Raw genomic sequence first — 27,666 nt, 5'->3', positions numbered from 1 at the left:
AACCACCGACCCGTTTACACAGAGGTCAACTCTCTCTCGGGTAGCGTCCGTCCGAATGTTGGTTACACAAAAGCAAAGGGGAAAGTGAGGATGGAATTCCTTCCAAAACCACGTTAGAACCAAGAATAACGGCGGTACACTGGCTTAAAGGGAATGGGACTCAATAAGGCCTCGATTCCTCGCCTATCTGCTACCAAATCCTCAAACACTTGATTTTAGAAAACAAAAAAACAACTATCTTCTTTGGGCTTATCTGACACTCTGCTGTCCCAAGCTTCCCAAAATGATAGTTAAGAACTTCTGGGGAAAAAACAATTGTTTCGACCTGATAAAGGACCGTCACTACATATAAAAAAAACTTTCACCATTTCAGAAAACAACTGCATTTATTCAAATTTGACCAGACCACGATCTCGAAGGTAAATCAGTGCCATTCTTTTTTAAATGAAACCCAATTTTCAGTCTTCTTCAAAATTTCCAATACTGTTGTGCATTTCAAAGCGAAAGTATTCAGACTCCAAACTGCTAAAGTTCTTATAAGTCTATTTATTTAAAAAAATACACACTGCAGGCTGTCAATATTTATCTGACTGTGCCATTAATATAAACTTCACAAGTACTGTTTGCGAGCTGAGAGCATCAAGGGTATTACTGTATCAACGCAACATTCGCTCCATGACTGACGGGGCCCTGCAATACAAACACATAGATGTGTTAACAAAGGGAAGAACACCAGGAGGAATATCGCTCGCTTATTTCTGCAAACAGCGGGTAAGCATATGCTTGTGAATACCAAATAAGGGGCCATGACGTTAAAGTACACAGAACAGAACCTCTTGCCGAAAGTTTGTCGCTGGGTTTGTACAGTTTGGCGAGACCTCCCCACCACCATTTTCCCCCACCCCACCAGGAACTTGCTGTGGTTCGGCTCGCTGTAATTAGCAAGCTGTAGCCTCTTAACCTACCTCAGCTTTAAATTACGAGGCACACAATCAATAAGCGAGAGATGGGAGCGAGAGATGGGAAAGTGGTCCTGGCGAAAACGCAGCTCTGGAACACTGCCGCATCGGAGTGTAATGTAGTATGCAAAGACCCTGCACTGAAGTCCCAAGCAGACAGACACGTGTTGTGGCTGTTACTTCTTCAGAGGGGACACTCAAATCCTGAGCATGCCGACTGTAAGGTCACTTTTGCAGCAATCAAAAGGCAGGGTTTTAGGTTCCCTCACAGAAACTAAAGCACTTAAAAGTAGAATTAAACCACAGAGGCCGTGAAGAACGTTATACCTCGCAAATCGCTCAACGTGTTTCTATCAATTCAAAAGCAAATGGAAGCAGTGCTCAAACAGCATCTACATATTTCTGATGTAGATCACAAAAATGTGTTTCTGACTATGTCCAGTGGGTGCTTTTACTGAGTTCCTATTTGCGTGTTATCACTCTCACCTCCGTAAAGGATTACAATCGATAGGCGATTGTATTCCGCCGCCTTCATTTTATTCCCCCTTTCTGGATTTTTCCAGTGGGTCCGGGTGTAGACTAGATTAGGAGAAAGGTTTTTACCCTGGAGCGAGCGGCTGCCTAACACAGTCCAGTTTCCTCGAATTGCAGGAAGGGCACCCTGAAATTAAACCTGTTTAATCACATTTTCCTAATCAAATCACATTTGGCAAATTCCTCAGCGGCCTGCGGTTTGCTGGGGGAAGAGGCGGCTCACTGACTGAGCTTGAAGTCAAGAACAAAGTTAACCTTCTTTTGTTAAAGATATATACATACCCCACCCCACCGGCCTAAAAAACCTTTCAAATCTTCATTCTTATTAATTAAATCTAAACAGAACAAAGCTGGGAAATGGGCTTCGGACCGCGCTCACACCTTTTTTGATTAGCAGAATCGATAGAAGTCAACAGCGGTCTAGAATTGTTCTGGACTGTTTTCTCGGGAGACTATTACAGTTCATTTCAAAAGAAGGCTATGGTGGAGTTGATGCTGTGGCCACAGTGACAGAAGGAAACAAATAGTCATTTCTGGAAGATTACATAAAGGGCCTGCTCACATAAAACCGAGCCCTCGTTCTCGTTTGGCTTTTCCCGGAAGATGTAACATTGACAGAGAGAAACTGGATTTACACGCCACGGCGGTACCCTGAATTTCATTAAACAAAATGAACCGTTGTAATAATCAACAAACACACACACACACACACACACACATACACAAAGCAAATTTGACCTTACCCCCTATCCAGGCTGATGTAGAGCGCAAATGATGGTACTCCCATTCTAGAATATTTAACTACAGGTGGACGAGTTCTGTTCCTGCAGCTAATCCTAAACCAAAAGCATTCCCCCCCCCCCACCCCGCCCCGCGGAAACGAAAGTGAACAAAATCACAAAACCGACAGCTTCCCTCACACTACCTCAAAAACGTCGATAGACAGGAGTCGGATCAAAAGCAAAAAGAATCCAGGTCGAGGACACTTAACTTCTGCCTGTAAACTCTCTGAGTCTCGTTTGCTAAGTGCTGTGAGCAACAGATTGACGGCAGCGTGCTCAATCAGACACAGGCTCGGCTCGATGTGGATTGGGATGTGTATTGGGTGCCCCGAAAAGCCAGACACCATTGTTCGTTCCCCACTGAGACCTTCAACTGGCGTTTCAATCTCGCCCCCTCAGTTACCGACAGAAGGAAGAATTCACTTGGTGATCCCAAACAGGAACAACTGAACAAGAGAGAATGGCTAAGTAACAAGCTGTACAAATAGGACTGGATAGCAGCGGAAAAGGGGGGAAAGGCCAAATTAGTGCTGTCTACATTCTTCCAGTTGGAAACCTGACCAAACGGGTACGAATTGCAAGCGGGGGGTAAACGATTTAAATGGAACTGTGCTATATGAAGAGACAGCTATTTGCAACGTGCGTATGATTTGGACAAAAAAGGGATCAGTTCGAAATCGTTGTTTAGCAAAAATCGATTTATATTGCTCTGTGATTGTTATAATCAATACCTTTTCGATCATGCGCACAGAAAGTAATCGGTAATCTGTTTATTCGCTTCAGAATGAGCGGGGAAGGTGCCCGCATTGTTGGCGCGTTCAAAAAAGAAAAGACTGCCGATCTCACCCGACATATTTCCACAGGAATTTACATTTATCTTACCCACGGAAGGACAGCCGTTGGCAAGAAAACCGTGTCTGAATCACATAGGCTATTCAGGAAAACGTCCAAATCGCTCGTGATAGACATAATTTGGGAAACGTAGTTGAATTTACTTACACCCAAAGCCAGCTCCGGTCGACTTGAACGCACACGTTTCTGTTCTCGACGTAAAGTGGCCTGGGCGACGTGGCGCCAAAAATAGAAACGATTTTCTAAACTTCCCAGATTTCGCTTCAAACTTCTATTTCATCCACCTCGTTGATTTATTTTCTCATCCTTTTTTTTCCCTGTGGAATTGCTGCTAGGTTTTGTCATTTTTTAAAAAAAAATTAATTCTGCTTACAGACTTTGAACATCCAGATTGAAGTTAAAGCTTCACTCTGACTGCCATTTTAATCTGTTACTGACTTCAATTTTACATATACACATAGTGTGTGTGTGTAAGATATAAACACTTACGAGATGACCTAAACTGAGGTAGACAAACCTGCAATCGGGCTTTTGGTTCGCATCTCGGTCTCAATAGTTTGTGATATGTCCAAAGGCACCTCATAAAAAGCGCTTGTTGATTTTTTTTTGGAGCACTTCAGTAAATTGGCGTTGCATTAATCATCCCCAGGGCTTTGAATGGCAAAGATCTCCCAATCCACAAAACTGTCTGCGTCAGTGCTGATGAAAACTAAGCTGGAAGGTGTACTCGACTCTTTGTCTTTGCTCCCATGAATGTCATGCTGCTTTGGAGAGTTTCATATACCGTGTCTCATAAAATGTTAAAATCATCTTTGATCTCAGTTTTAAGTGGTGTCATAAAGTTCACACGTCTACCAAGGGGAGGTTGCTGTTGTAATGCAAACTTTAAAAGAAGGCTTTTCGTTTTTAAAAACTTATTTGATTTTGCAGAACATATTTTCTTGCATGATTCCAATAAAAAAACACTTCCTTTACCGATCTTTATGCCTGCTCTTTTATTTAACAAAAACACGCATTGTCTTTTCATGTTTCATGTAGCGCACCCCCATCCGAATTAAATCATGTGATGGGTATACTACTGTATAATTTATCTTCATTTGCACTCTCATTATAGACTCTACACGACATAATCCTGTATGATTTAATGTGCAAACAGGCCTCGCACATGAGAATGCTAGATCAACATTATTAATAACCAAACACAAACTGTCTGACCTTTAATAAGGTAACATAAGCCTAATAAAGTCATCGAAAATGTAATCTGACCTTTGAACCTGTGATTCTGAAAAATGTATTCTGCTGAAAACGTATTTTAAAAAAAACAAAAAGAAGCACAATCTCGACCTGATGTTGGTTATGACCTGCATACGTTGTGTACTTCTCTAAAAAAAAGATTTTTGGACAGCAATTATTCTGGTTCATTTCTGCAAATTTCAGTGATGTCATCACAATCTTTCAGCGAACTAACTTCATCGCGCTGATCATCTTCATTATAATTTTATGTCAGCGATATTTTGGAGTGTATTCATTTATTTCATTTGTTCGGTAATATATTCATTCCTAAAATATTCCCTGGCAGCGCATTGACCAGATAACCCGACTTGGTAAACAATATGAGGGCTCCTTGGAATCAGCATATTGCTTGCAGCCGGCGGTTAACACACCAGCGACGGCAATGGACTGGTGTTAGTGATGAGTGTGTTACAATGTTAAATCACGATTTGGTTTCTGTGTCAGCATTGCAAAGAGTGGAGGGTAGTTATAGACAACTTTTTTTGTGTGTCCACACCCTTCACCCCAAAGTTGTACTTATTTGGATTAAACACGTCAACATAAAAACAATCCAATTAGACAAAATGGTTTTACGGTATATTTTTCGTTCTGGGTGAGCACAATGCTTCATTTCTTTTTAGCTGCAAAAGAAACACTTAATGCCGTTTCCCATTGTATACACAGGACAAGTTGTACATTAATTTTTTTTCGGAACATCACTGAATCTTACAACCAGAGTTACTAGTCTCAAAACTGATATCCACACAGACTTTTAATAATAATATTAATTAATAATAGACAGTGTTAGAAACATACAAGGGTTGCAGTTAGTATATACATTCCCTCGCTTTTAAGCGGAAAAATCCTTCAAGCTTCCGCGTGACATGCTTTTTTTATGTAACTTCAAAAACACTGGCGTGATATTACTAACAATTGCTTTTATAAAATTAATTTGACATTTCGATATATACACATCCGTTCCGCCAAACGTTTCCTTGTTTATTATCACAATGCTGAACTTAAAAATAACAAGCTTATATAGTGTATTAATAAAGGTGATATCCAGTCAAATAGTCGAGAATATTTCTTTTAACGGTCAAGCGTCCCTTTATCTGATGAAAAATATTTGCAAACAGGGTGTCAAGGGAGGAAATAATGCTTGCGCTATTCCCTTAAATGGGAAAGGCGGCTCTGTGGGGTAAGCTACACAGGTTCAGTGGTTTCGTCGGTAGTGCCCATTCTATTTTAAATTATTTCTTGGAGTTCATCAGTCTGAGAAGTTGCATCTGATTCCTCACACAGGCCTGTCTACAGCATACTGGCAGGCGCTCAAGTTAGACGCTGGGTTCTGAACACTGGCGTATCCGAAACTTGAATGCTGCTTGGCTTTGAGTCTAAGGCTGGCCAAGCTGGAATTGCAAGTGTCTCTATAGACGTAGGGCGGGGTTGGCGGAGCATAGGGGCAGGTTGCTGATGGGACGGCGGAGTTCAGGGACGGGCTGCTTAGGTTGTTCAAGTTATTGAGACTGTTGAGGCCAGAGCCTGGGACCCCGGTCACTGCAGAAGGGACCATGCTAGATGACATGCTCATGGAGGAGATGGAATTGGGAGAGGAGAACATGGCCTGAGAGGAGAGAGGGTTCACGTTCATTGAGTTGAAGAAAGGAAAGCTCTTGGTGGAGAGCGAAGCCGATGTCAAGCCTTTGGCGGCCCAGTTGTTGTAGGAGTAGCCCGAGTACATGTCATCGTAGGGTTGCATCAGGCCATTGAACTGAGGACCAAAGCCGCTCTTGCAAAGTTCCGCTTGTTGGTTGCGCTCCCTCTTCCTCCACTTGGCCCTGCGGTTTTTAAACCAGACCTGAGGAGAAAACAACAAGCAATGCTTTCAGAAACTTGCAAAGAAAGTGAGGATTCGGAACTACTGACCTAAATAAGCCGTGTACATTTATATATTAAGATAAAGCGCACATGAACTGGATCCAATTACTTTTTCCACTTCGGCAGCGAACATAGTTTATCCTTTTGGGGGCTAATAAATCAGTCAGCTAGATCTGTGGTTTCTCAATCAGTGAGGGAAGTCACAAACATTTGGTCTAACGGATATTTAAAAATGTAATCGGTACTTAATGCAAATACGCCTCACAACTAACCCATTGAGCACTTAAATGGGAAACACAACTTCTGCAAATATAAACTACACCATGAATGATGGTGGGGTATTTAATCGCCGAATGAATAAACCAGCGATTTCAGTCTGATGTTCTTCAGTAACACCTTCACCTGACCATTTAGCAGAGATTTCAGGCAGGTTATTAAGAAGACAGTATTAATATGGCCAAGTTTACCAAAATATCCACTTGCAGGAAGCACACAGGATCCGGAAATGGGGCGAAAAAAGCTACCAGACATTGTATTGTGAAACGGGTCCATTAGTGTGTTTTATGCTTGGGGAGGAACACGCTGTGGGAGTAAACTAAGCAGTGTGACATACACGAGTCCAAAACATGGTGAGCTGAAATAATTGATTGAATCTGTTTAAACTCTTTGATTGCGATACAATCGATTATGAATGCTGTGATCCCAGGGCTTGCTGTTTCTCACACTGTTTGTCATTTGAAAGGGCTTGCAGATTAATAATTTAGACATAAGCGTAGCAAGAACAGAAAGTACAGTGCGAAAGTAACAGCTAAAATTCCATTCGCTCTGTGTCGAATGATGCATTAATACGCTCGGAAACATACGCCAAATGGAAAACACATTACTCTTCAGTGCTGTGCCCTTTCCAAGATAGAACTTAGAAAAAAGACACCGTTGTGAATGTATTCGGAACTGACCGTAGTCCAATACACTACTTAGAAACACACATGGGGTCTGCTTTTGTTTTATATGCTATAGCCAAATGACCAACTGCGCAATACATTACCTGTTTCGCTGTCACATATACACCAACTCCAGCGTCACTTCGTTAATAAAGATCCCCCGCTGACACGCGAAATTCACGGATTTCTACAGAGGTGTGTATCATAAATGATTGTGTGCTACTTTGCACAAATAACTTTTTTTTCTATCCATCTATCTATCTATCTATCTAGCCATCCATCCATCCCTGTGAAGGAGTTAATTGGAACCTAATGAACCAGGTCAAACATAAGGAAAACCCCTTCTTTTCCACAGTCCTTGGAATCCACATTCAGCACAAGGAGTCTCTGCAGCCGTAGGGACATTTGTGTATTGGGATGTGAACTCAGACAAATATCACAATGGCCTGTTACCCGACTTTGTTTACACAACTGGTGTTCTACATCGACAAACTAATGTCAAATTAGCAAGCGGCATTGTATTTTAGTGTAAAATAAACATCGCGCTTTCAGTTCGAAAGAACATTACATGGGATTTTTTATACTAAGCAATATTACAAGATATTTGCCTATCTCCCTATTTAATGGATGCTATCAAGGGATGACGGAAGGATTTGATTGTGACAAACTATTGCGGAGTCTATAATTCAAGGAAAGTGATCAATGCGCACAACTTTAGTAAGGATTGTACTGTGACAACAAGTTTGGTTCAGATTTCCTCTTCAAAAATTACAGAGGATGTAAAATACAGTAATTTGGTTGCTAATAACTAAGGGAATACAATGAGAAAGTACTGTAAATTAACCTACCCGTACTCTAGCTTCAGTCAAATTGGTCCACACTGCAATCTCTTCCCTGGTCGACATGTCTGGGTAGCGATTTCTCTGGAAAGTTGCCTCCAGTTCTTGTAGCTGCTGGCTGGTAAAATGTGTCCTCTGGCGCCTTTGTCTCTTTTTCTTTGACGGATCGTCTGTATTCGTGTCATCATTTTTACTTTGCTGATTTTTTTCTTTTTCTGTGGGCAAAATCAAAAGGGCAGTGACTTCCCCACTTGTTTCATTGGGAGTTAAATAAATAGCACCTTACCCACCTGAGAAAGGTAGGCCCTAAGGAGAAACAGTATTCAACTTTACGAAAGTACCTTTGAATACATAAGACATTGCAAATTTAATTTGCAGCGACTCACAATGAGGTAACTGCATTAACTGTGTCTACTTCATTTCTAATTACAATCGTAATTTGTGTTCATTGTTTCATACATTTAATTTGGACATGTGTAGTATTATAAAACACCGACTCTGATAAAGAAACATAAATTATATGTGCAATTTATTTTCTTGTCTAAATTTACAGTCGTGTTTTCAACAATGTATAAATAAGCTGTTCATTTCATTGGTAAATGCAAATCATCTTTCCTTGTACATAATCATTAAGATATTAATAGAACCCCTTCAGATTGGAATAATTAAAATTCAATACGCCTGATATATATATAAACAATAATTCACATAGAAATCAGAAACGGAGAAACTTGTAAATATAGTATGTGCACATTTTATATATTGTCTCATACAGAATGGCGAATGATTGCTGATTCTAAAAGGCACTGCATATTATTTTCTCTCTAAGGCGCAATAAAGCAATGCCATAAAAAGGAAGTGGCACAATGTCCGACTGGGAATGAAATCGATGAGGTGTTATGCGGGTGAAAAAGGCCTTACCTCCTGTGTCAGGGCTGGAGGTGTCCGATAAAGTGTGAACCTCGAGCCGGTGCTTCGGCTCGCTCGTTCGTACTGGTTGCAAACCCGAAGCCATGGTTAATGCAGTCTGATCCCGCACCAATTTATTGCCGCTGCTGCTGTTTCTAAGGTGTTCCAAAGTCAACGGATCTTTTGCACTGTTCATCTATAAACAAATATAAGCAGCCGGGCGACGTTTCCAAAAAGGATTAAATTTCCTTGCAGCCCACCTCACACTAAAAAAAAGTCCAAAGGGGAATGGAATGATCAAGGGGTGTGGTGATCCAGGAACTGTTGTGCACAAACCTTCAATAAATTGTTGCACAGCTCTTCTTTAAATTGCGCTTTCGAGCTGCTGTCTTCATTAAATCAAAAATGTACCAGAGGAGAAGAGTGAGGTTGCAATGAATGAATGGTTCCGGGCTGACACTGTGTGTATGTGTGTGTCCGACTGATAGGGATGGGTGACTGCAGATAAGGATCCCCTGGCTGCCGCTGCTCCTGCCGCAAACGCGCTCCCTGTTCCACCAGTGGCTTTAAGAGCGGAGCCGCCTCTGATAACCTCCAGCGTTCCTCCTCCCCATCAGCCTCCGCCTCCGGCATGTCACTCGAAATGATTGACGTGTCTGTCCGGCCGGTAAACAGAGCGGATGGGCGGGGCTCTCGCCGAAAGCTTGAACGTCACTGAACCAATCAGAGAGGAGGCACGACGCGCACTCCGCCCACCTGTCTGTGACGACACCAGTGCTTGGGTCCGGGTGGTGGGGGTGCCCAGCATGCACCTGGAGCTTCGGCTGTGCCTCAGCGGGATGAGGGAGCAGCACCAGGGACCTACAGCCCTAATATCATGCACGTTATCAGTGTCACTTGAAGTCCGTATCCCCCGTTCTTTTAATTAACTACTTATGATAACAACTACCTTATGATAGCACGGAATATATTTAGAATACGGAAATTAATATCGCACCAGTTAACAAGAGCAGTTTACGGCAATTGCCGACAGCTCCACAGATCAAACACCAATATTACTTAATTTTCCGTTTGCTGTGTAACAGATCAAACTGGTACTAGATAATTGCGTTTCTTAGAAAGTTGATGTTCGATTCAAATGGGTCAATTCTCCCCATTCCTTAATCATTAAACTTACTCCCTTTCCCTGATGGGCACCATACTTATTGACAACTTTATTGAATAATAACAGTCGTTGAGGGTGGGGGAGGGGTAGGTGGCATCGTTTCTGACTCTGTTATTACTGAGCGCTTTGAGCATGTTTCCAATGTTTCGATTCGTCCTCAAGACAGATTGGTAACACCAATAACGATCTAAAGGATAACTTGAGATGTCATCCATACTGAAAATACATATCTCTTTCGAACGTGTAGTATTTGCCTTTTCGTTGGAAGACACATTCAGCATTAGTTATATACTTCATCTGTTGTTAATATTCAGCTTTATAATAAGACAACAATATTTTCTATAGCTGTAATTGTGCTCCTTTCCTAACTTACAGATCTGTCACATCGGTATATTTTCATTGCGATGCAGTGTTAGCAATCATTCGGAAAGCAGAAAGAAACGAAATATAAATCTACAATTGAATTATTGTAGTTTGCATTGAATTTTTAAGGTTGATTCCATGCATGGGCTGTTATGCAAGGGCAAATGTTAATTCAAAGGATGAACTTTAAGCGGTGCTACTCTTCTTCATAACTAGCGTAATTTAGCGTATAAACAATAAGATTAAATTGTTAGGTTTTGTTTATAAGTAAGATGGATATTGAAAACATGCAGCAGATTGGTTCGCATCTGAAGGACAAAGATAGGTCAACGTTTCTGGTCTAACTCTTGATAGATTATTTCATTCCAGAGCTGACCAGCCTATGATATACTCGCAGCATTTTTAGTTTGTATTTCAGATCTCTATCACGCTATTTAATTTCTAATTTTCCATTCTAATGTTCAAATAACATCGACAACAGGCTTAAAGAAAATGAAACTGAAATACTCAGTCGTGAAATCTTGCATCCACGCGAACCACTTAAAATAAATTATACTCTATTTTGTATACGTTAAAAACGTAAGAGTTTAAATTCTAAAAAAAAGCCAGCAAAAAGACGAATATTTGTTTATTTTGTTTTAGAATATGAGACATTTCAAAATACCTGGTGGTTTTGATTGCAGTTCTCCGTCAATAAATTAAACAGGTTTGGGTCTCAACAGTACTGGTTGCTAAAATTATTTGAAATTTGAAATGACAGGAGCTGAGGCATATCAATTTCGGAGGCGTCTTGTTCCGTTAGATTTGGTCCAGAGGTGACTGTTAGCCACGTTTGACTCAATAAACTAAACAGATTTGCTTTATGACTGCTAACTCTAAAGCCTAAAAGCTCTTTCCTTGATTAACCTGACTCCCGAATACTGGTGATGAGGCTAATAACGAAGGATTTGTAGTGACACGAGGGCTATGACACTTCCCGCGCTCAATATCTCAACCTCCGTGTTTACTGTTTCACGAAAGCTGCAAAACAAATTACAAAAGAAAACATCGCCGCGAAAAATGTTTGGATGCTTTTTCTGTCTGAAAGATTATCATTAATCATCATTCTGTTCGTTAACTGCTTCTAAAGAAAGTCTATCCCTGAGATTTGGCAAAGATTCTTCCCCGCAGAACCGCGTGAGTTATAATGGAGAGAATGCTCTTAAATTTGTAGTGGTTTTTAATCTGATAAGACTCTAATTTGCTTAAGTCTTTTAAATAGGCTTTAAACGGGTTCTGGCAGTTTTCTTATTGAATTTCTTCTAATTCCCAAATGATCATAAAGTACTGACGTAAAGTAAATATTTCCTTTCTAGGGCGCCGAGTGTGACCGAGAACGAAATGAACCAGTCCTTAGGCCGAGAACCTGTGTATAAACAGCGCAACCTGGCTAGGGACTTAACATTGGATTATCATTACCTCCTTGAATTCAAGTGGCTTTGACTGTTAAAATTAATAATAAAATTAAAGCTGAGTTCTAGAGCGGAAGATGAAGGAGATCAAACTTTAATGCCAATTTTCTGAAGTTGGTCGCTGTTATTGATTTAGGAGGTTGAGAAATTCTCAGCTTTACTCCATATTGCAAGAGAGAAGGAAGATGTAGATACAATTTATTTTTTGTTTGTGTGTTTCATTATTGAGAAACTTTGTTAACGTTCTTAGTGATGCACCGTAACCCCCATTTCAATTCACTTCGATGACATTAATTCCGATAGGCTGACCTTTATCGTTTCCTTGATGGGCTCTAACCTTGGCTTTTGCCTCTTTTCTCTTCACGCATTCGTGCATATCACGACATTGGACCAGTAAAAGGGCCAGTTTTCCCAGGCGCGTTAATCAATGATTTTACGGACACGACAGGAAACAGTACAATTCTTTCTCAATCATGTAGCTTCACCGAGTGTTTACCGCTGTTCAGAAATGCCGTCACACATTGGGCTAGGACTTCGATGTGGACAGATTGATTCAGAAAAAAAAAGCCCATGCGTTCAAGAGCATTCAATAGGTTTGGTTTAATACATAAATTTAAAGGAAGGTTTGTTCTTGAAAACAAAACAAATCGGGATTTTGACATTGACTTTTTGAGCGGAGGATGCTCAGCCATATTTGGAAATACATGAAATCTATTCCCCATCACATGAATGGAGTCATGTTGACTCCTAGTATAACGTTGAACGGCCGGGCCCCACAGATGAGTTTAAAACATTCCGATGGCACCCGCGGATTAAAAGCAGGAAAGCCATTTACACTGCCATAGAAATCCATTTAACTGTACAGATTTCAAAAGCCTAGTTTAAACCACTTGCAAGGCCCCAACTTCCCCTCCAGGAGTATACGTTTCTGACGCATATTAACGTTTGAGTTTCTTATATTTGCTGTTGGAAACGTCTATCATAAAGTGTGTGCATTGTCCAGCACCAGTCTGATTCAGACTCGGGTATAATTTAGGAACATACCAGTTCATAGCTGAATGAGCCCAACAAGTTTACAGCAGTATGGCATCGCCTCAATCCCGTTCCGACTCGTGCAATAATTTCCTGGGTCAAGCCCTATTGCCTGAAGGACAGTAACTACTTTTAACCCCGATTACAGTCTCGCTTGTTTGTCAAGGACAGTTAGGATTTGTGTATGTTTCAAACTTTTAAGATTGGGTTTCTCCTCCAGACTGGGCGGATCGGTTGCAGGGTTCGCCCGGTGAAGGATGGAATGGAAACGGCGCGTTTGGGAGACTGATGGCTGTTGATTTTATTGTGAAAACTGCGAAAACATTTTTTTTTTGCAACCTGCTTCCCTGTTTACCTGTTCACTTGCAATCTCCCTTCACCAACAAGCAGGGAGACACCCCGCGGATTGTACATATGCTGCTAAAATGGACGGCAAAAGCTCGCCCGGTTCATTTGATTAAAGGTCTGCGAGTTTTTTTTATGGTTGAAAATTGGGGAGCCAACATTCAGCATTAGTTGCTATGGTTACCGTAAATCACATAAACCAAAAAAAAGACCGGCCTATAATCTGAGCTGAAGCTTTGATTTCCCTGGTGAAATAATATTTAAAAAGCCTGTCAGCTGACAAAACAACCTTATTAATTTTCAACGGGTAAGAAGATAAAGGCAAAGAGTTTTTCGTTTAAAAATGTGTGTCTTCGAACAACCGTGCAAAATATTGATAAAATGGTCCATGTCTTTAAATTTGTCATTCCGGTATTATTAATAAAGCTGTGTGCTACCGATCATGTTGTTAATATACAGCAACATTTAGGAATTAATATTCAAATTCTTAATGGATTCATGAATGCACATAAATAAATCAGAAACAAAAAAGATTTTTTTTTGTTGTGTGTGTTTGCATGTGTGAGGATTAGAGATGTAATATTTTGAATACAACAGTGCCCAGCATCAAAGATTGGATTCTATGCTGGTCCATTTCTTTGACAGCACAAGATGGCTATATCCAACACAGATTGCTTTGACGTGTGTAAAATTTTCTGATTTTTTTTCGACCTACAATTTGAGGACATCTACTGATTAGTTTTGAAAATTGTACTTGGCAGGTGACAATCTAAAAAAGCACCACTTTGTTTCGTTCACTCCCTCTCTATATATAAACAATCAGTTCACATCTTTTCCATGATGTCTAACCTGAAAGCATGCCAAATCAAATGTCAGTTGTAACATTTTCTTTTCGCAATGTATCCTGGCACCTGGAATAACAATATATGGTGTGTCTATTGTTGCAAGAATCTCTATATGACAGTTTTACATATTTATGCTCTATACTATAAAATGGCACTAAATGAAAATGTATTTTCCCATTGAATTATTTAGTAGTTCTAATTTTTTAAAAATAATTGAGAGCTCAGGAAAGACGGGAGGCATCAACGTAATAATTTATATTTTACGTAGTTTCTCTACAAAAATAAAGCACTGCAAGACATAGAACATTTCTGTTATCAAACAAAATTTGACATAAAGCCACGTGAGGGGTTCATGGAGCCAATGACCAAATGCCTGATAAAAGAGCTAACTTTCAAGGAGTGTCTTAAAGGAGAAAAGAGAGGTGGGGAAGTTTTGGGAGACAAATACAGTGTTTAGTGTATGGGCTGCTGAAGGCATGTTCACTAATGAGGTAGTGAATACAATTATGCATGCTTAAGTAGCTGGACATGAAGGATTACACATAAGAGCAGTTTTAGGGCTTGGGAATATTACAGAAAATATGGAACGGCAAGGCCATTGAGGTAAGTATAAAAAAGAATGAGAATTTTAGAACTGATTCATACTTAACCAGCAGACAATGCAGATTAGTGGCCATGGAATGAGTGAAGGGGCACGGGGTATGGAGGGTAGGTAGGGGGAGACTGGGAGGTGCGAGGGAGGTTGACAAGACGGTGAAAGTAAGGGCACATGCAGCAGAGCGTTGGATGACCTCGAGTTACAAAGCGTACAGCACGGTATTAGTCAAGAGTGCACTGCAGTAGCAGCATGAGTGAAGGGGCAACAGTGGATCAGCTGAACGGACAGGAGTCAGTTGATGATATAGTGGTGGACATTTAAAGTTTTAGTGATGGTGTGGACATCTGGTGCGTATGTCACGTTCAAATCAAGTATAGAAGCAAGGTTGTGAACAGTCTTGTTTACACTCAGAGAGTTACTGGAGAGAGGAATGGAGTAAGTAGCTAGATAATGTGATGGCAAGCAAAGACAATGGCTTCCGTTCTCTCAATGTTTGACTGAAGGAATTGTCTCACCTAATACCGTATTGTGCACAAGGAATTTGACAATTGAGAGACACTGGAGGGGTTGAAATAAATGATAATGAGGCAGTGTTGGGTGTCATCAGTTTATGTTTAGATTAAACTGTATTTTTGGGTGCTGCTAAGGGTAACATGTGAGTGAGCAATAGAAAATGGCTAAATTTTGATGCCAAGGTGGTGAGGTAGCAGGAAGAGAAGATATTGTAGGTGATTCTCTGGCTATGACTTGATGGTTAGGAATGAAACCAATGAAGTGCAGTAACATACAGCTAGATTATAATGCAGAAGTTTTGGCGAAGGATTGTGAGATCAACCGTATTGAAGGCTGCAGACAGGTTTGGGAAGAGAGGAAGGAGTAGTTTAAAAAGTTGAGCTATTTGTCACTTTGATAAGGCTCCTTTTGGTACTGTGGCAGGGGTAGAAATCTGCTTGTGAGGAATCAAAGCTGGAGATTGGGGATAGTTGGGCATGTATTTGTGAGATGAGAACACATTCTAGGATTTTGGTGAGAAAAGGTATGTCTGAGGCTGATTTCTTTGAATATTGAGCATTTAATGAACAAAATATGATTGAAAAAAAAAACAAATCCAAAACATGCATTGCTCTTTGTGCCTATACATAAAAGGGATCACAAAACTCTTCTCAAATCAAACTTCTGGAATAAAAAAAAATGAAATTAAACTGCACATTTGATCCATCAACTGTACATTCATTTTAGGGCTTTGAGCTATTGAATTAAGATGTTTGAAGGATTGTGATACGGTTGCTGGTTTTGGTTGTATTTGCACATATACATTAGAAGATTACTTCCAGAACTTGTAGTCTGTTAAGTGGATAAATTAGTGCTGTTTGGGCAGATTTGTGCTTGTTTTGTTGTCTTATACCTTGGGTTTGTTGTCTTTTTCCTATGTTGGATTACTGGGTATTCTCCAAGATGAAGAGCCATTAATTACCCATTCAGTCAATATTAGGAAGACGACAAAGCTTTTTACAAAGGATTAAGAAGATATCAAATTGTTCCATTAGTATATTCCTACTCACGAATAAGCTTTCATTATACATTTAGTTTTCCCTCGAGTCAATCTAACAACTGCTGCATATATTACACAGACTGTACAAAACAGATAGACAGTAAACAGATCTCAAAGGGAAATAAACTTTCTTTCATTGATATTTGACAAATTTCTTGTTCTTTCCCGTCTCCCTGGCACCCACACACACGGAAGATTAGCAGTACAATAATGCGTTTCTCTAGTATAAGAACCGCTTTACTCTTCACCTGAAACATACTGCCAAATTCCAATTAAAACACTTCCCCAATGAACATTTTGTATATTAAAATACGGCAATTTCTATTCCGGATCATTGGATTGCCGAAGTGAACAAATAATAATCTTAAACACTTACAATAGGAATTGCAATAAATAATTGCGTTTTCAGGAAGAACCGAAATATTTAAAAAGTGTTCGCAATTCATAGAGCTACGGTAGATAGAGAAACCACCTCGAACTTTAATTTTGCATTTAGAATTATTGTGCGCCGGGCCTGCAGGTAATAAGTATTACGGAATATAACATATAGATTTCCAGACATTACTTGTCATCCTCAATGTAACCTGAACATTTAAATGGTGTTGAATCAGCTGAAGGGTAGTGGTAAATTTGGCCATAAATCTGTGTAACATTTTCCTGTTACTTTTAAGCAATTACTTAAAAAAACTTAAAGTACTTTTTAAAAAATAGTGCAGTAGAACACTGTGAGTAGAAATCTGGAGGGTATCGAAATCTCTTAGGCAACACTACACAATGAAATATACTGTGGGATAAATCAAACCCTCAAAGTCTTTTTTGATCAAATTAAAAAAGCAAATCACAGAATAAAGCATATGCAACCCTAAATTAGCATTTGAAAGGGATGCCGCGCACTACTATAGCAATTATTTTTTGATCCATTTTACTTAAAGACTGATCGCTTATATCATAGATTTTTGTGAATTTGTGAAACGGAGTGCGTTTAAAATGCATCTATAGGCACACGGGTCCCATGAAGGGTTGGGTTGCAATTAGAAAACTGGATAAAATCTGATAAATTTAGGTCAAACGGTAACTAATAGTGTATTGTACTCCAACAGTTGCCAATAAAATAAATACTGTTCTGAACACTAACGAAACTTTCAATTTAAAACCTTGAGCCAGAGCGTAGAAACGAATTTACTCGCATAGCTTTATGTCTTAAACCGAAAAGGTAATCGGGTTAAACGTATTTTTGCAAATTATGGGATAATGCCCAGTTGCCACATCCACACGCAGTAAACCGCAGCGCATAAAGAATTTTTAACGTGAGATGAAGAAAGCCATTTTACGTGACGAAAAAAAAAGCTTTTGTAAAGTCGACGAATTTTCTTCAGCCCAGCGTTTTGTTTCAAAACATGAATACAAAAATTAAGTATTTTTTCCGTAGAGCACAGCTTGTACCCATCGGATGTGTACTGTTTTAACTAATAAAAATGCATGTTTACAGATTATTTCCACCTTTTAAAGTAGATAAATGTAAAAGAATTTGTCTTGTAAAAAAGCAAACAGCCAAACAGAAATAATATTCAATATTTGATTTTCTGCTGTTTTATGAACGGATTTACTGTTGAGTCAAATATAAATTATTCAAAAATGGGAAAAATATATTTTTCAAATTGACTTATTTAAATTGCATTGAATTTGTTGCTTGTAAGGAACATAGAACCGAGGGGTTCTCATAGCAAACTGAACCTATTTAATAATGATACACTTTGCCTTTTGTACAGTAGAGGCCGCTCTAACACAAAGATTAGAGTAAGTGATGTATTGTAAGGATTACTTCTGGCTTGGTTAGAGGATGTAGTGGAATTCTATTGCAAGGTTTAAAGCAGTGAACAATAATATCCACATCATTATCCGATGGATGACGAATATATTTCAAGACTTTAGAGTCGGAGATTTTAATATACAGTAGACTGCTTTGTTTTGCCTACCATGCGAATCCAGGTGATGCCTCAGGAATTTGCTGTCTTTTCTACTGTTTCCAGCTTCAGTTACCGAACTTAATTCAGACTTTCGCATTTCTGTGTCTTTCGCAAATAAATATTCCACAGCAGAGGGCTGCGAGGCTGAGAGGGAAACAGATAAACGAACCTCACATCATCTGTTAATTGTCAGATAGGTACATAAAATGCAATAAGAAAGTTCTGTTAGGCCTTGTGGTTCTCGACGATTTCAAACATTACCTAGTCCAGACCCGTTGAGTCTCGTCAACGCCCTCTCTCAGGTCGTCATGTTTTACAATTTAAAATCCACCAGAAAGCGTGAGCACCGTCAATCAGTCCTCGCAAAACATATTTTTAATATTTGCTGCAAGGTTCTTACATAATTCAGATAATAGCTAACAGTTTGGGCAGGCGGCGCTGATGTAAGATTAAGAAAGTACACTGATAGATTTAGAGATAAAGAAATGGCATGTTTAAACAATAACGTTTCATTTTGATATGTTTTCTGCATTGACTTATTGAAACTGCATTTTTTAAAGGCAAACGTTTGTGTCGAATTATTCTTATGGGGTGATGTCAAAAAAGTGTGAACATATTCGATTTTAAAAGAGCATTCACTTTTCTACGTATTGCAATGTCACATATTCTGGCATGCCATTCGCTCCTTCTGAAGTCATTGCGCAATTCCAGCTGGGCGCAGAAGGAGTGAAACTTCAAGCTTATAAGAAGAATAAAAATGTGAGACGTCTATTCATTCACTTCTCAGTCCTGGAGTTAATGACCTCTTCCTTCTGCCACAACCAGCTCCTGCTCTGTCCCTTGCTGCCCACTTCACTCATGTCAGCCATGACATCATCAGCAGGCGTCCCCACTAAACAGTTCTTATCTCGGTGTTTTGTAGAATTTCACAAGCCCAACTCTTAAATCAATGTTCTTTAAAACATCTTGTCGGCATTTACTGCAAAAGTATGCATTTGTTACTTTCTATAATGTTGTATTTGTCTTAAGGTTTTCTTTTTGTTCTTTCCATTAAGAATTGCATCACCATTTATGTTGATTCGGGGACACGAGCGTCCTTGATTACAGCTGATATTTGCTTCATAATATATATTTTTATCGACAATGACCAAAGTGAAAAGACTTTCTGTGGATGGTAGTGTCAGACGATGAATCAAGGAGAAATGAGCTTTACACCGGAATGAATTATGTTTAAACTCAGTTTCACTACGTGTCAGTTATGCATAGTTTAAAGTTTCGACAAGAAAATATTAACCGACTACATCTTTTAGGAGGAGGAAAATATTTTTACTCACACAATTCGACGCAGTGTTTACGGCAGTTGGAATCCATAATGCCGCCGGTCAATAGTTTACCTGGAGAGAGTTGCGCAAGGATTCCTGTCAGAATCAATGTAATTCTGTCACATACGAAGGCAAACGTTGCTACAATAGTTATAATTTCAGCAATATGAAAATTCAGGATCTGGATATGGAAAGGGACAACCAGGGCAAAAAAAAGGAAATTAACACCCCAGGTTCAGAACCAGACCCAGATAGGTAACATTTCATTTATTTCTCTACTTCATTAGCGACTGATTCATAAAGAACGCGGTCATTTGAATTTGTAAACTATCAAGCAGTGAACATACAGGGTCCTTTGTTCGATCTGTTTTATATATTTCCAATGTGCATTTCATTAAAAATAGACAACAATCAACACAGTTTTAATTAATATATATATAGGGTGTACGAATTGAAGAAATAGTCTTAAGTCGAATCTGTAATTCTGTCTTTGTGCGTGGCGAAATTGCTTTGCTGATCTATGTCTAACCTTGAGCTGGACTTAAAATGTACCAGAGAACAGCAATTTTATAACACTTTCCGCAAGAAACCCGGATTCCTGGCAGCCGACGTCCCGTGATCAATCTCATCCCAAATCCGAGCGATTTCACACGATTTAATCTGTTTCTTGTTTTCTAAACTATAGGCGCAGGCACGGCGGCCACAAGTGCCAAAGTGCGACAGTTTGCCTGCTGGATATTTAGTGATTCCGCAGTAAAATCACAGGATTAGTGTCTGATTGAGATGTCTGTCGGTGGGATATTACAAAATTCATTATCAGAGCGGTGGACTAACTCGATATGAAGTAACACAGATGGGATTTTATTAGTCCATGGCTTCAAATGTTTGCTTATGATAATTTTTTTAAAAATTTGCATGTCATCATCATGGTAATCGTTTTTTTTTGCTGCTTTTCAAATCTATCTGGATCTAAACTATCTCCCTTGCAACAGTGCTGGCTTTGCTACGTTGCCGAGTAGGAATAATTTGCCAAATATTATGACAAGAGCACCAAAATTAAAGGTAACATGGTCTTATATATTTTCAGTAAAATTCGACGCATTTCTACTCAATTATTTTTGCTTTTCAACAAGTTAAATTCGAGCTTAGTAATTACTGTCGCACTTGGCGCCCGAGAGACTCGAAAAATTAGCTTTGACTATGCAAACTGTGTTATACACCGAACACAATTTGATAAAGTAGTAAACAACGTTGAGATATACGGTCATGACAAGAGGTACAATTATTAAACTAACATTTTACGTGGCGGAACAAAATGTAACTGAGTCCGCATATTTTCCAATTACTTAAAAGTCTAGCGTTGTGCTAATTATCATTATAAACAAATAATACATCACGGTATTCATTCCTTTTATTTCAACTTTGGTAAGGTCCAGCCATTAAGACTGAAAATCTGGGACTTCTGAACCACTAATACAACGCAATTATCTCTCGCTCGTTAATCATGGTGAAATGCGCACCTCAGGAGTCAAGTACATTTTTTTTAAAGAAAAGAAGGCTGGGTCGCCTCAATCATCCGCAATGTATTAACTTGCAACATTTCTCCTTGCATTAACTGTACAAATGTGATCACTCCCCCCCCCCCCAAACGCTATTTCAATCTGAATAAGCTTCAGCGTGAGACCTCAGGTTGGCGTGTGTCTTTTTTTTAAGTCTTCGTGTTTTCATATTTCTGAATTCAACAACATCTGCATCACGGCCGTCCTGAGATTAGAGAACTGGTCGCATTGCAAATACGGATCTCGTGTCCTATTATGTGCAAAGTATGATTGCAAACGACAGCTCAACCAATTGCTGCCGACTGGGCTTTTCGGCGTTTGGTTGCATTATTGGATAGTGATTTGTCAGGTTTAAAACACATGTGAAATCAGGTGAGAGCGAAAGTTAGGGTGTCACACCAATTATTACATCCAGCCAATAACGACATTTTAAGACCAAAATGACAAATAATCAATTGTAATGGTTAAAACTGTTTTAATATAAATTAGGACTCGACCATTGCAATGGACAAATGATCTGACTTTATGAATGTACATTTCGCAGCTATGGTGCACAAGCGCGTAAAATGCACCTGGCAAAGTCACCGTTTCTCGATCAGCAAGCATAACCCACAACCGACTTCGAAGAAGGCCGGATTTCAGAGGTACAGTAACTACTATATTGAAATAACCAGGCCCACCTTACACTTCGCTGCAAAAAGACAAGGCAGGCCTGTCTACCATGATTCCACACCCCCCTCCCCTCCACTTCAGCTGCTCTCCTGTCGCTGTTGCTCGTCTGTGAGTTCACAGAAGCTCTGTGACATTTTCCCAAAGTTCTTACTTTCTTTACTAAAACATGACCGGGAGAAAGAAGCAAAAAACAGAATCGCAGAATCTTACCGACAGCAGCCACTGGGGGACAGGGTAGCTGTTAACCGAAAGACGCATCTTTCTTAAAACTACACTCTTCTTCCCCCGCCACCCCCTTCCTGTCCCATACTGTAGCTGTACAGAGGGCAGGGGCCGCCGCAAAGTGAACCCATAGAGGTAATTACTTATTTGACTGTGCGAGGATATGTAGAGAGCAGTAAAATGGTGATCGGAGCTACAAATCACACACACACGGGGCGCCGGAAAAGTGGAACGAATTCTCAGACTTGCATTATCTCACATCTGAAGAAGGGTGACTCGACTTACCAGACAGAAGCTGAGAGTTTCGGATTTTGGTGCGTGGGGTTCTCTGTTTTGTAACAGTCCTACAGACGGCAGATGCAAGCTTGAAAGATTATACAAAATAAAATCATCTAACGCTTCCGCTTGATCCGCTTATGTTTCTCTCTCTCCCCCTCTCTCTCTCTCTCGAGATTCTTTAGGATCTGTTTCTCTGTCTATTTTGGAAAGACGTGACGTCAGGAAAGATTCCAATATATCACAGGAAGAGAGAGAGAGAGAGGGAGTGGGAAACTGAGACTGTGGGAGTTTAGACTTAAATCCCCAAAACAGCAGAGCGCTCCGCTCTTATCAGATTCCACTTTTTAAAGAAAGGTGCAGTAAACAAACAAGACAAAACCCTTTCACCGCACACTTCACAGGCCATTTAAAGCGTACCTGGACATTCGTTTGAGCATCAAAGTTTCTATTAGTACATAAGTGGCGGAGAGACAGGAATCCAGCGGTTTTGTTTAATAGTAATTTAACATAAAACAACACAACATTGGGTTTTTGTTTAAAAGGCGCCTGTGTTTGCTTCTAAATGAGTTCCCCACCTCCCCCCCAATTTGTTTTGCACCGCACAGACATCTAAATGCGTGGTATAATCTAATTTATATATTGCAGTTTAACTCAATGTCCGTAGCGATGTGCACAGTTGGAATGATACGACCTAAAATAAGTATAACGTTGGAATAAATTACAGTGCATGTTCTTTTGGAAGACCAATAGTAGAGACTCCGGGAAAAAGTTCGCCTTTACCTCGCCTGCCACGTAGATTTTTTTTTACCTCGATGCTGCGCGTATTGACTTAATCTGTCAGTAAATACAAATGATTGACAATCCCAACATCAGGATTCTAGGGATAAGAAGTATGCAATTGACCAGGTACAATTTTCTTTCGACAGCTGGGAGCAGATGGGCAGAACAATTAGTTTGCGAATGATCCTTTCCTTTAAATGTCCAGACCTAAGTGTGGAATGTTGTAACTCGCCTGTACATTACAAAGGAACGGGTGTGTGTGTGTGTGTGTGCGTGTGTGAGGGTGGGGGTTGGTGGTATATGAAAATGTACTTTTCCTGATTTGTCTGAAGAACGAATTTTAGCAAAATTTCAGACGGTTTTAATTCTCGTTGTTAGTATTTTCCACCAGGATTATAGAGAGGAAAAATGAACGGTACACCGTATTATAGCATCGTTCCGGGAACAGCACAGATGTAATGAAGGGCGTCCTATTGATAGCGAGGATGTTTGGAATGCTTCACAACAAAAAAAAATGCGAATAACTGATATTGTTGAAGTATCTTCGATAAAACCGAAAAAGGAACAAAAATGAGTTCTTTAATTGAATCAACTTAATTACCATTGCTTAGTTAAATCGGGATGTACAGCGGCCACAGTTTTACAATCTTGATTTTTTTTCTCTTGTTTTCTCACTGACCAGCTATCCCGCCATTCTGCCCATACGGGTTTCATTCGATTCGCCTGTGCAGCTTAAGTGAGCATCTGTTGTAAAATGCAAATGTACCACAGAGAAACATAAGATACAGAATGCTTCTCATTCGGATCTCGAGTGTGTCGAAGGAGCTATACATACGTTTCGCTGCCTTAATCCTTCTTTTACATTTTTAGTCATACCCCCATTAAGCAACTAATTAATGCCTTTAATCACCAGAGGATAAAACATTAGACAGGCCGCTGGAGGAAAGGGGATTTCTGGTGAAGCTAGACATCCCAACATAATTAGGGCCAGTAAAATTGTGACGCTTTATGTACCCTTTTCAAACATGGACCACTGCCTTTTTCCTAGATGTACAAAACCAGAAGTCGCCGAAATAAAAGGTCTTCACGTTACGTACTACTGAAAATGGTACTAAACCAGCAGCGTTGTTCATTTGAGCTCCTTATGGTTCTCCCTCCTACAATCGCTCCCCCTCCCCACCTCACAAACCCCGCCCGAGTTAAATAAGCGTATATTTACGGATATATTATGTTAACCAAGAGACGCTTCGCCAATTGTTAAGCACAATTTGCGGAAAATAGTAACTTTCTAGGATTAAGGTCCGTACTGAAGCTAAATCCGCCTGCATTTTCATGGATCTCACGGTTTTACATTGATGGACATTTCAACTTCTGAAGCAAATTCCATTAAAATCCAATAGAATAATCATTGTAGCTAAGACGGTGGTGCACTTCTATAACCCTGCAAATATTGTCTGAATAAATCACCGCACATCAAACTCCAGCGCCCTAAAAAAAATGCTGCTTCTGATTTATCAGAGTTCTGAACACAGAAAGTGAGCAAGAGAGGGTTCTTCAAATACACATTTGCTACTGCCTTGTAGTAAATCATTTCAAACTGGATAATAAAGCTCAGGTTCAAAATTATTCTTCCGGAACGCCCTCGGTTTACATAACGGAAACCTGAGCCTGTCCAGTCCGTACGTACACAGCATAATTCATTAATGTTCAAAAATCGAATTATTCCCGATTGATCTACATTGTTCCCAACATCTTTTTGCATCCCACAGCTAACAAGGATGCTCAGGATCATTGGCTTGCCGCCGCATTGCAAAATTTAAAAAAAAGAGGACTCTGGAGAACCGCAAATATTCCGCATTTTCTGTTAGATTGACGATTTACCTTCATCAGGAGACTACAGAAGAGATTCTTTCTCAAGGAGAAAGTGCAGAGGAATCCGCCAACTTCAGAAAAGACTGGGGATGTGAGATATGTAGCCTCGAGGGGTAGCGATCAAACCCTTTCATTTGAAGGAGATATCGATTTGCTGTGTTGTCATCTTTGGCGACGCAAAGGACACTTGAAAAGAATTTCTGATAGGACTCTCCGAGGGACGAGGTGACCCGACGTCTCACGAAATTCTTAATTACCATATCAACTACTCAAAACATGTATCTTCTGACAAGGATGGAGCTGGAAGTTATTAATGTCCCGTTTTCCCTCATTCAAATGAAACTTTATATTCTTTTGCATTTGACAAGTTTCAGCAGATATACATACATTATGTGTTACCACGTTGGGAACTCTTGTTCTGAGTGGGTGCGCACTGTCGCTCAGTCCACTGTCTATAATTACACTATTGTCGTTCTCTCTGAGAACGTTAATTGGGATGGACCATGAACTTATGGAAATTCATGTAAATCTTATGAACAGCCTGCCTTGGAGCAGCGATTTACTTTATTTGAATGTAAACCCTCTTCCTAAAGACTAAAAAGTCTGTGAATCCAGAATTGATGGAAGCTACTTCTGTTCCATGTAAAATAACACGCAACGTTCTTTGTACCTTACAGATAAACACATAAGGTGGGGCTGTGTCACATAACTTGGGTCGCAATTAACATAATGTGAATATCTAATTTTATTTTCTTCATGAAAAAACAGCGTTGCTTGCAATGAACAGGATTGGGACATTGGGATATAATACTGTACCTCTGTTCAATGCAGACGACACACACATTATCATGTTACAATGATAATATGTCAATAAATGGATTGATGCTATGGCCTGTAACAGGTTACCCGAGTTGAAGTAATCAAAGGAAGGAGTAATACATGAGTTTCAGCTGAACACTTGATTGCTCTATACCTGAACTTCGAAGATCTGATATTTTAATCGCACGAGTCGTTTAATTTATTGTAAGTTTTTAAAAGTTAATAAAACATATACGGACACACAACGTACTGTAGCCAGTCCTTTTTTTTTAGAATATTAGGTACCGGTATATTTTCTTTGTGGGTTTTGATGCAAATTGTGCATTTCTTAACCGATCTGAAACGCTTCAGACTTGAGAATTCAGACGAAGCAGGCTGCTCCGGTTTAAATATTACAGAGTAACTTTTACAGACTAGTAAGAATATTGTTCCCGTTCCAGCAGTATTACTGTCATCTTTGATTGATTATTTTTTGAAACGTGCCAAGGTAGATTGATTTTTTTTTGTTTTGATTTTAACAAGGGGCACTTCCAACCGAACAGCACTGAATTGTGCACATAGGTTTGAAAAAAAGCAAGGTTTGACAAATGGTGTAAATGTAAAAAGAAAATAAAACTTTCAGCAACTGATACTAATGTCGTTAGGCACCCATCTGATTTAATAATTCTAGAAACGGAACAGCGAGGACTATATGGCGTGCATTGAGCAGAGCGAAGGCATGTTTAATTCAGGAAGTTTGAGGAGATGTAATTTAGTAAAACTGAGGCAGCTATCAGTTCGGTAATTTCTAATTCTCGGTCTTCGGGTTGGAAAGACATTTAACCCAAACGACGCCGACGTTGTCGGGGGCTTTTCTCACAATGGTTCCAAAGCAACAATCTCGGGTGCCTGGAATTGAACACTTTGGTCTAATTCCTTGGACTCACCCTAATGAACATATGTATAGATCTGGAGTCTAGGGTAAGTCACTTGCAGCATCATTTCAACGTATTCCAAAGCATAAACTTAAAAAAAATTCTGAAAATGACGGGAAATAGTTTGCCCTTCTCAGATCTGGGCATTATTTTGTTTATAGCACAAAGATACATACTTATATAAATCATATCAGCTGGCGTTAGACAGCAAATATCCATAACTTACTTTTTTTCTGACAAAATTAATTATTTAAAGCTCTAAAATGTTATTTCTTATTTGTTCCAGTTCCCTTATAGAGTGGTATGCTGGTCTTTAAATATTTAATTCGGAATAATATCCATGCTGATTCATCACTGGAATTGGTTATTGTTTTAGGCTTGTGGTTTCGTCTGGCGTAGTCACATCAATGTTTAATACAAAACCATTTTGGAAAATACCCAAGTAAATAGAATATAATTTCATATTAATTCTGATAGCTCAATATGGGATGATAACCACCTGCTTTACAACTCTATACACAGGTTTACATTGTAGCTTGACCACCAGACATTTCAAAACACGAAAAGCTATCCTACCTGATAAACTATGTTTCCAACTTGTTAGAATGATACGTTTTATACATTATGTCACTGAAACAATTTACATAATTATCTCTCATTAGGCAAGACAAACATCCCGCGCGTCGCGGTCATTTTATTCACACGAACATCGAAAAGAGTACGGTGGGGGAATGAGTGCTTCTATATTTGGGCAAATATCAGGTAAATTGATACATTTGAAAAGATTATTTTGAAATAGGTTGCACCGTGTCATGTGCGTTATTTTCGAGACTATACAATTTGCATTTACATTCCACTTCTCAAATACATTATATTTCACCATCTGCGAGGCGTACAGATGAATAGCATCGTTGTCCACTTCAGTTCTCCAGTACTTTTCTAC

The 27,666-nt window shown here is 39.5% G+C and overlaps 1 protein-coding gene across 5 annotated transcripts; it reads right to left on the bottom strand.

The window, feature by feature from the left end:
* Positions 1-5,017: 5,017 nt before the first annotated feature.
* pitx2 (paired-like homeodomain 2) lies at positions 5,018-25,076 on the bottom strand. 5 transcript variants are annotated; one of them, XM_048598632.1, is made up of 5 exons: positions 25,000-25,076; positions 19,619-19,702; positions 18,294-18,428; positions 8,067-8,272; positions 5,018-6,257 (listed from the first exon to the last, which is right to left on the bottom strand). In XM_048598632.1, exons 2-5 carry the CDS (start codon positions 19,653-19,655, stop codon positions 5,694-5,696), a joined length of 942 nt encoding a protein of 313 aa, XP_048454589.1. In that variant the 5' UTR covers positions 19,656-19,702; positions 25,000-25,076; the 3' UTR covers positions 5,018-5,693. The 5 variants fall into 5 exon arrangements, with proteins under 5 accessions (XP_048454589.1, XP_048454574.1, XP_048454598.1 ...); XM_048598617.1 differs by lacking the exon at positions 25,000-25,076 and adding an exon at positions 22,345-22,486; XM_048598641.1 differs by lacking the exon at positions 25,000-25,076 and adding an exon at positions 22,345-22,486 and having other exon boundaries at positions 19,619-19,678.
* Positions 25,077-27,666: the final 2,590 nt, after the last annotated feature.

This window comes from Rhincodon typus, chromosome 1, assembly GCF_021869965.1.
Source record: "Rhincodon typus isolate 14 chromosome 1, sRhiTyp1.1, whole genome shotgun sequence".
Classification (NCBI taxonomy): domain Eukaryota; kingdom Metazoa; phylum Chordata; class Chondrichthyes; order Orectolobiformes; family Rhincodontidae; genus Rhincodon; species Rhincodon typus.
This window is presented reverse-complemented; position numbering and strand designations above follow the sequence as displayed.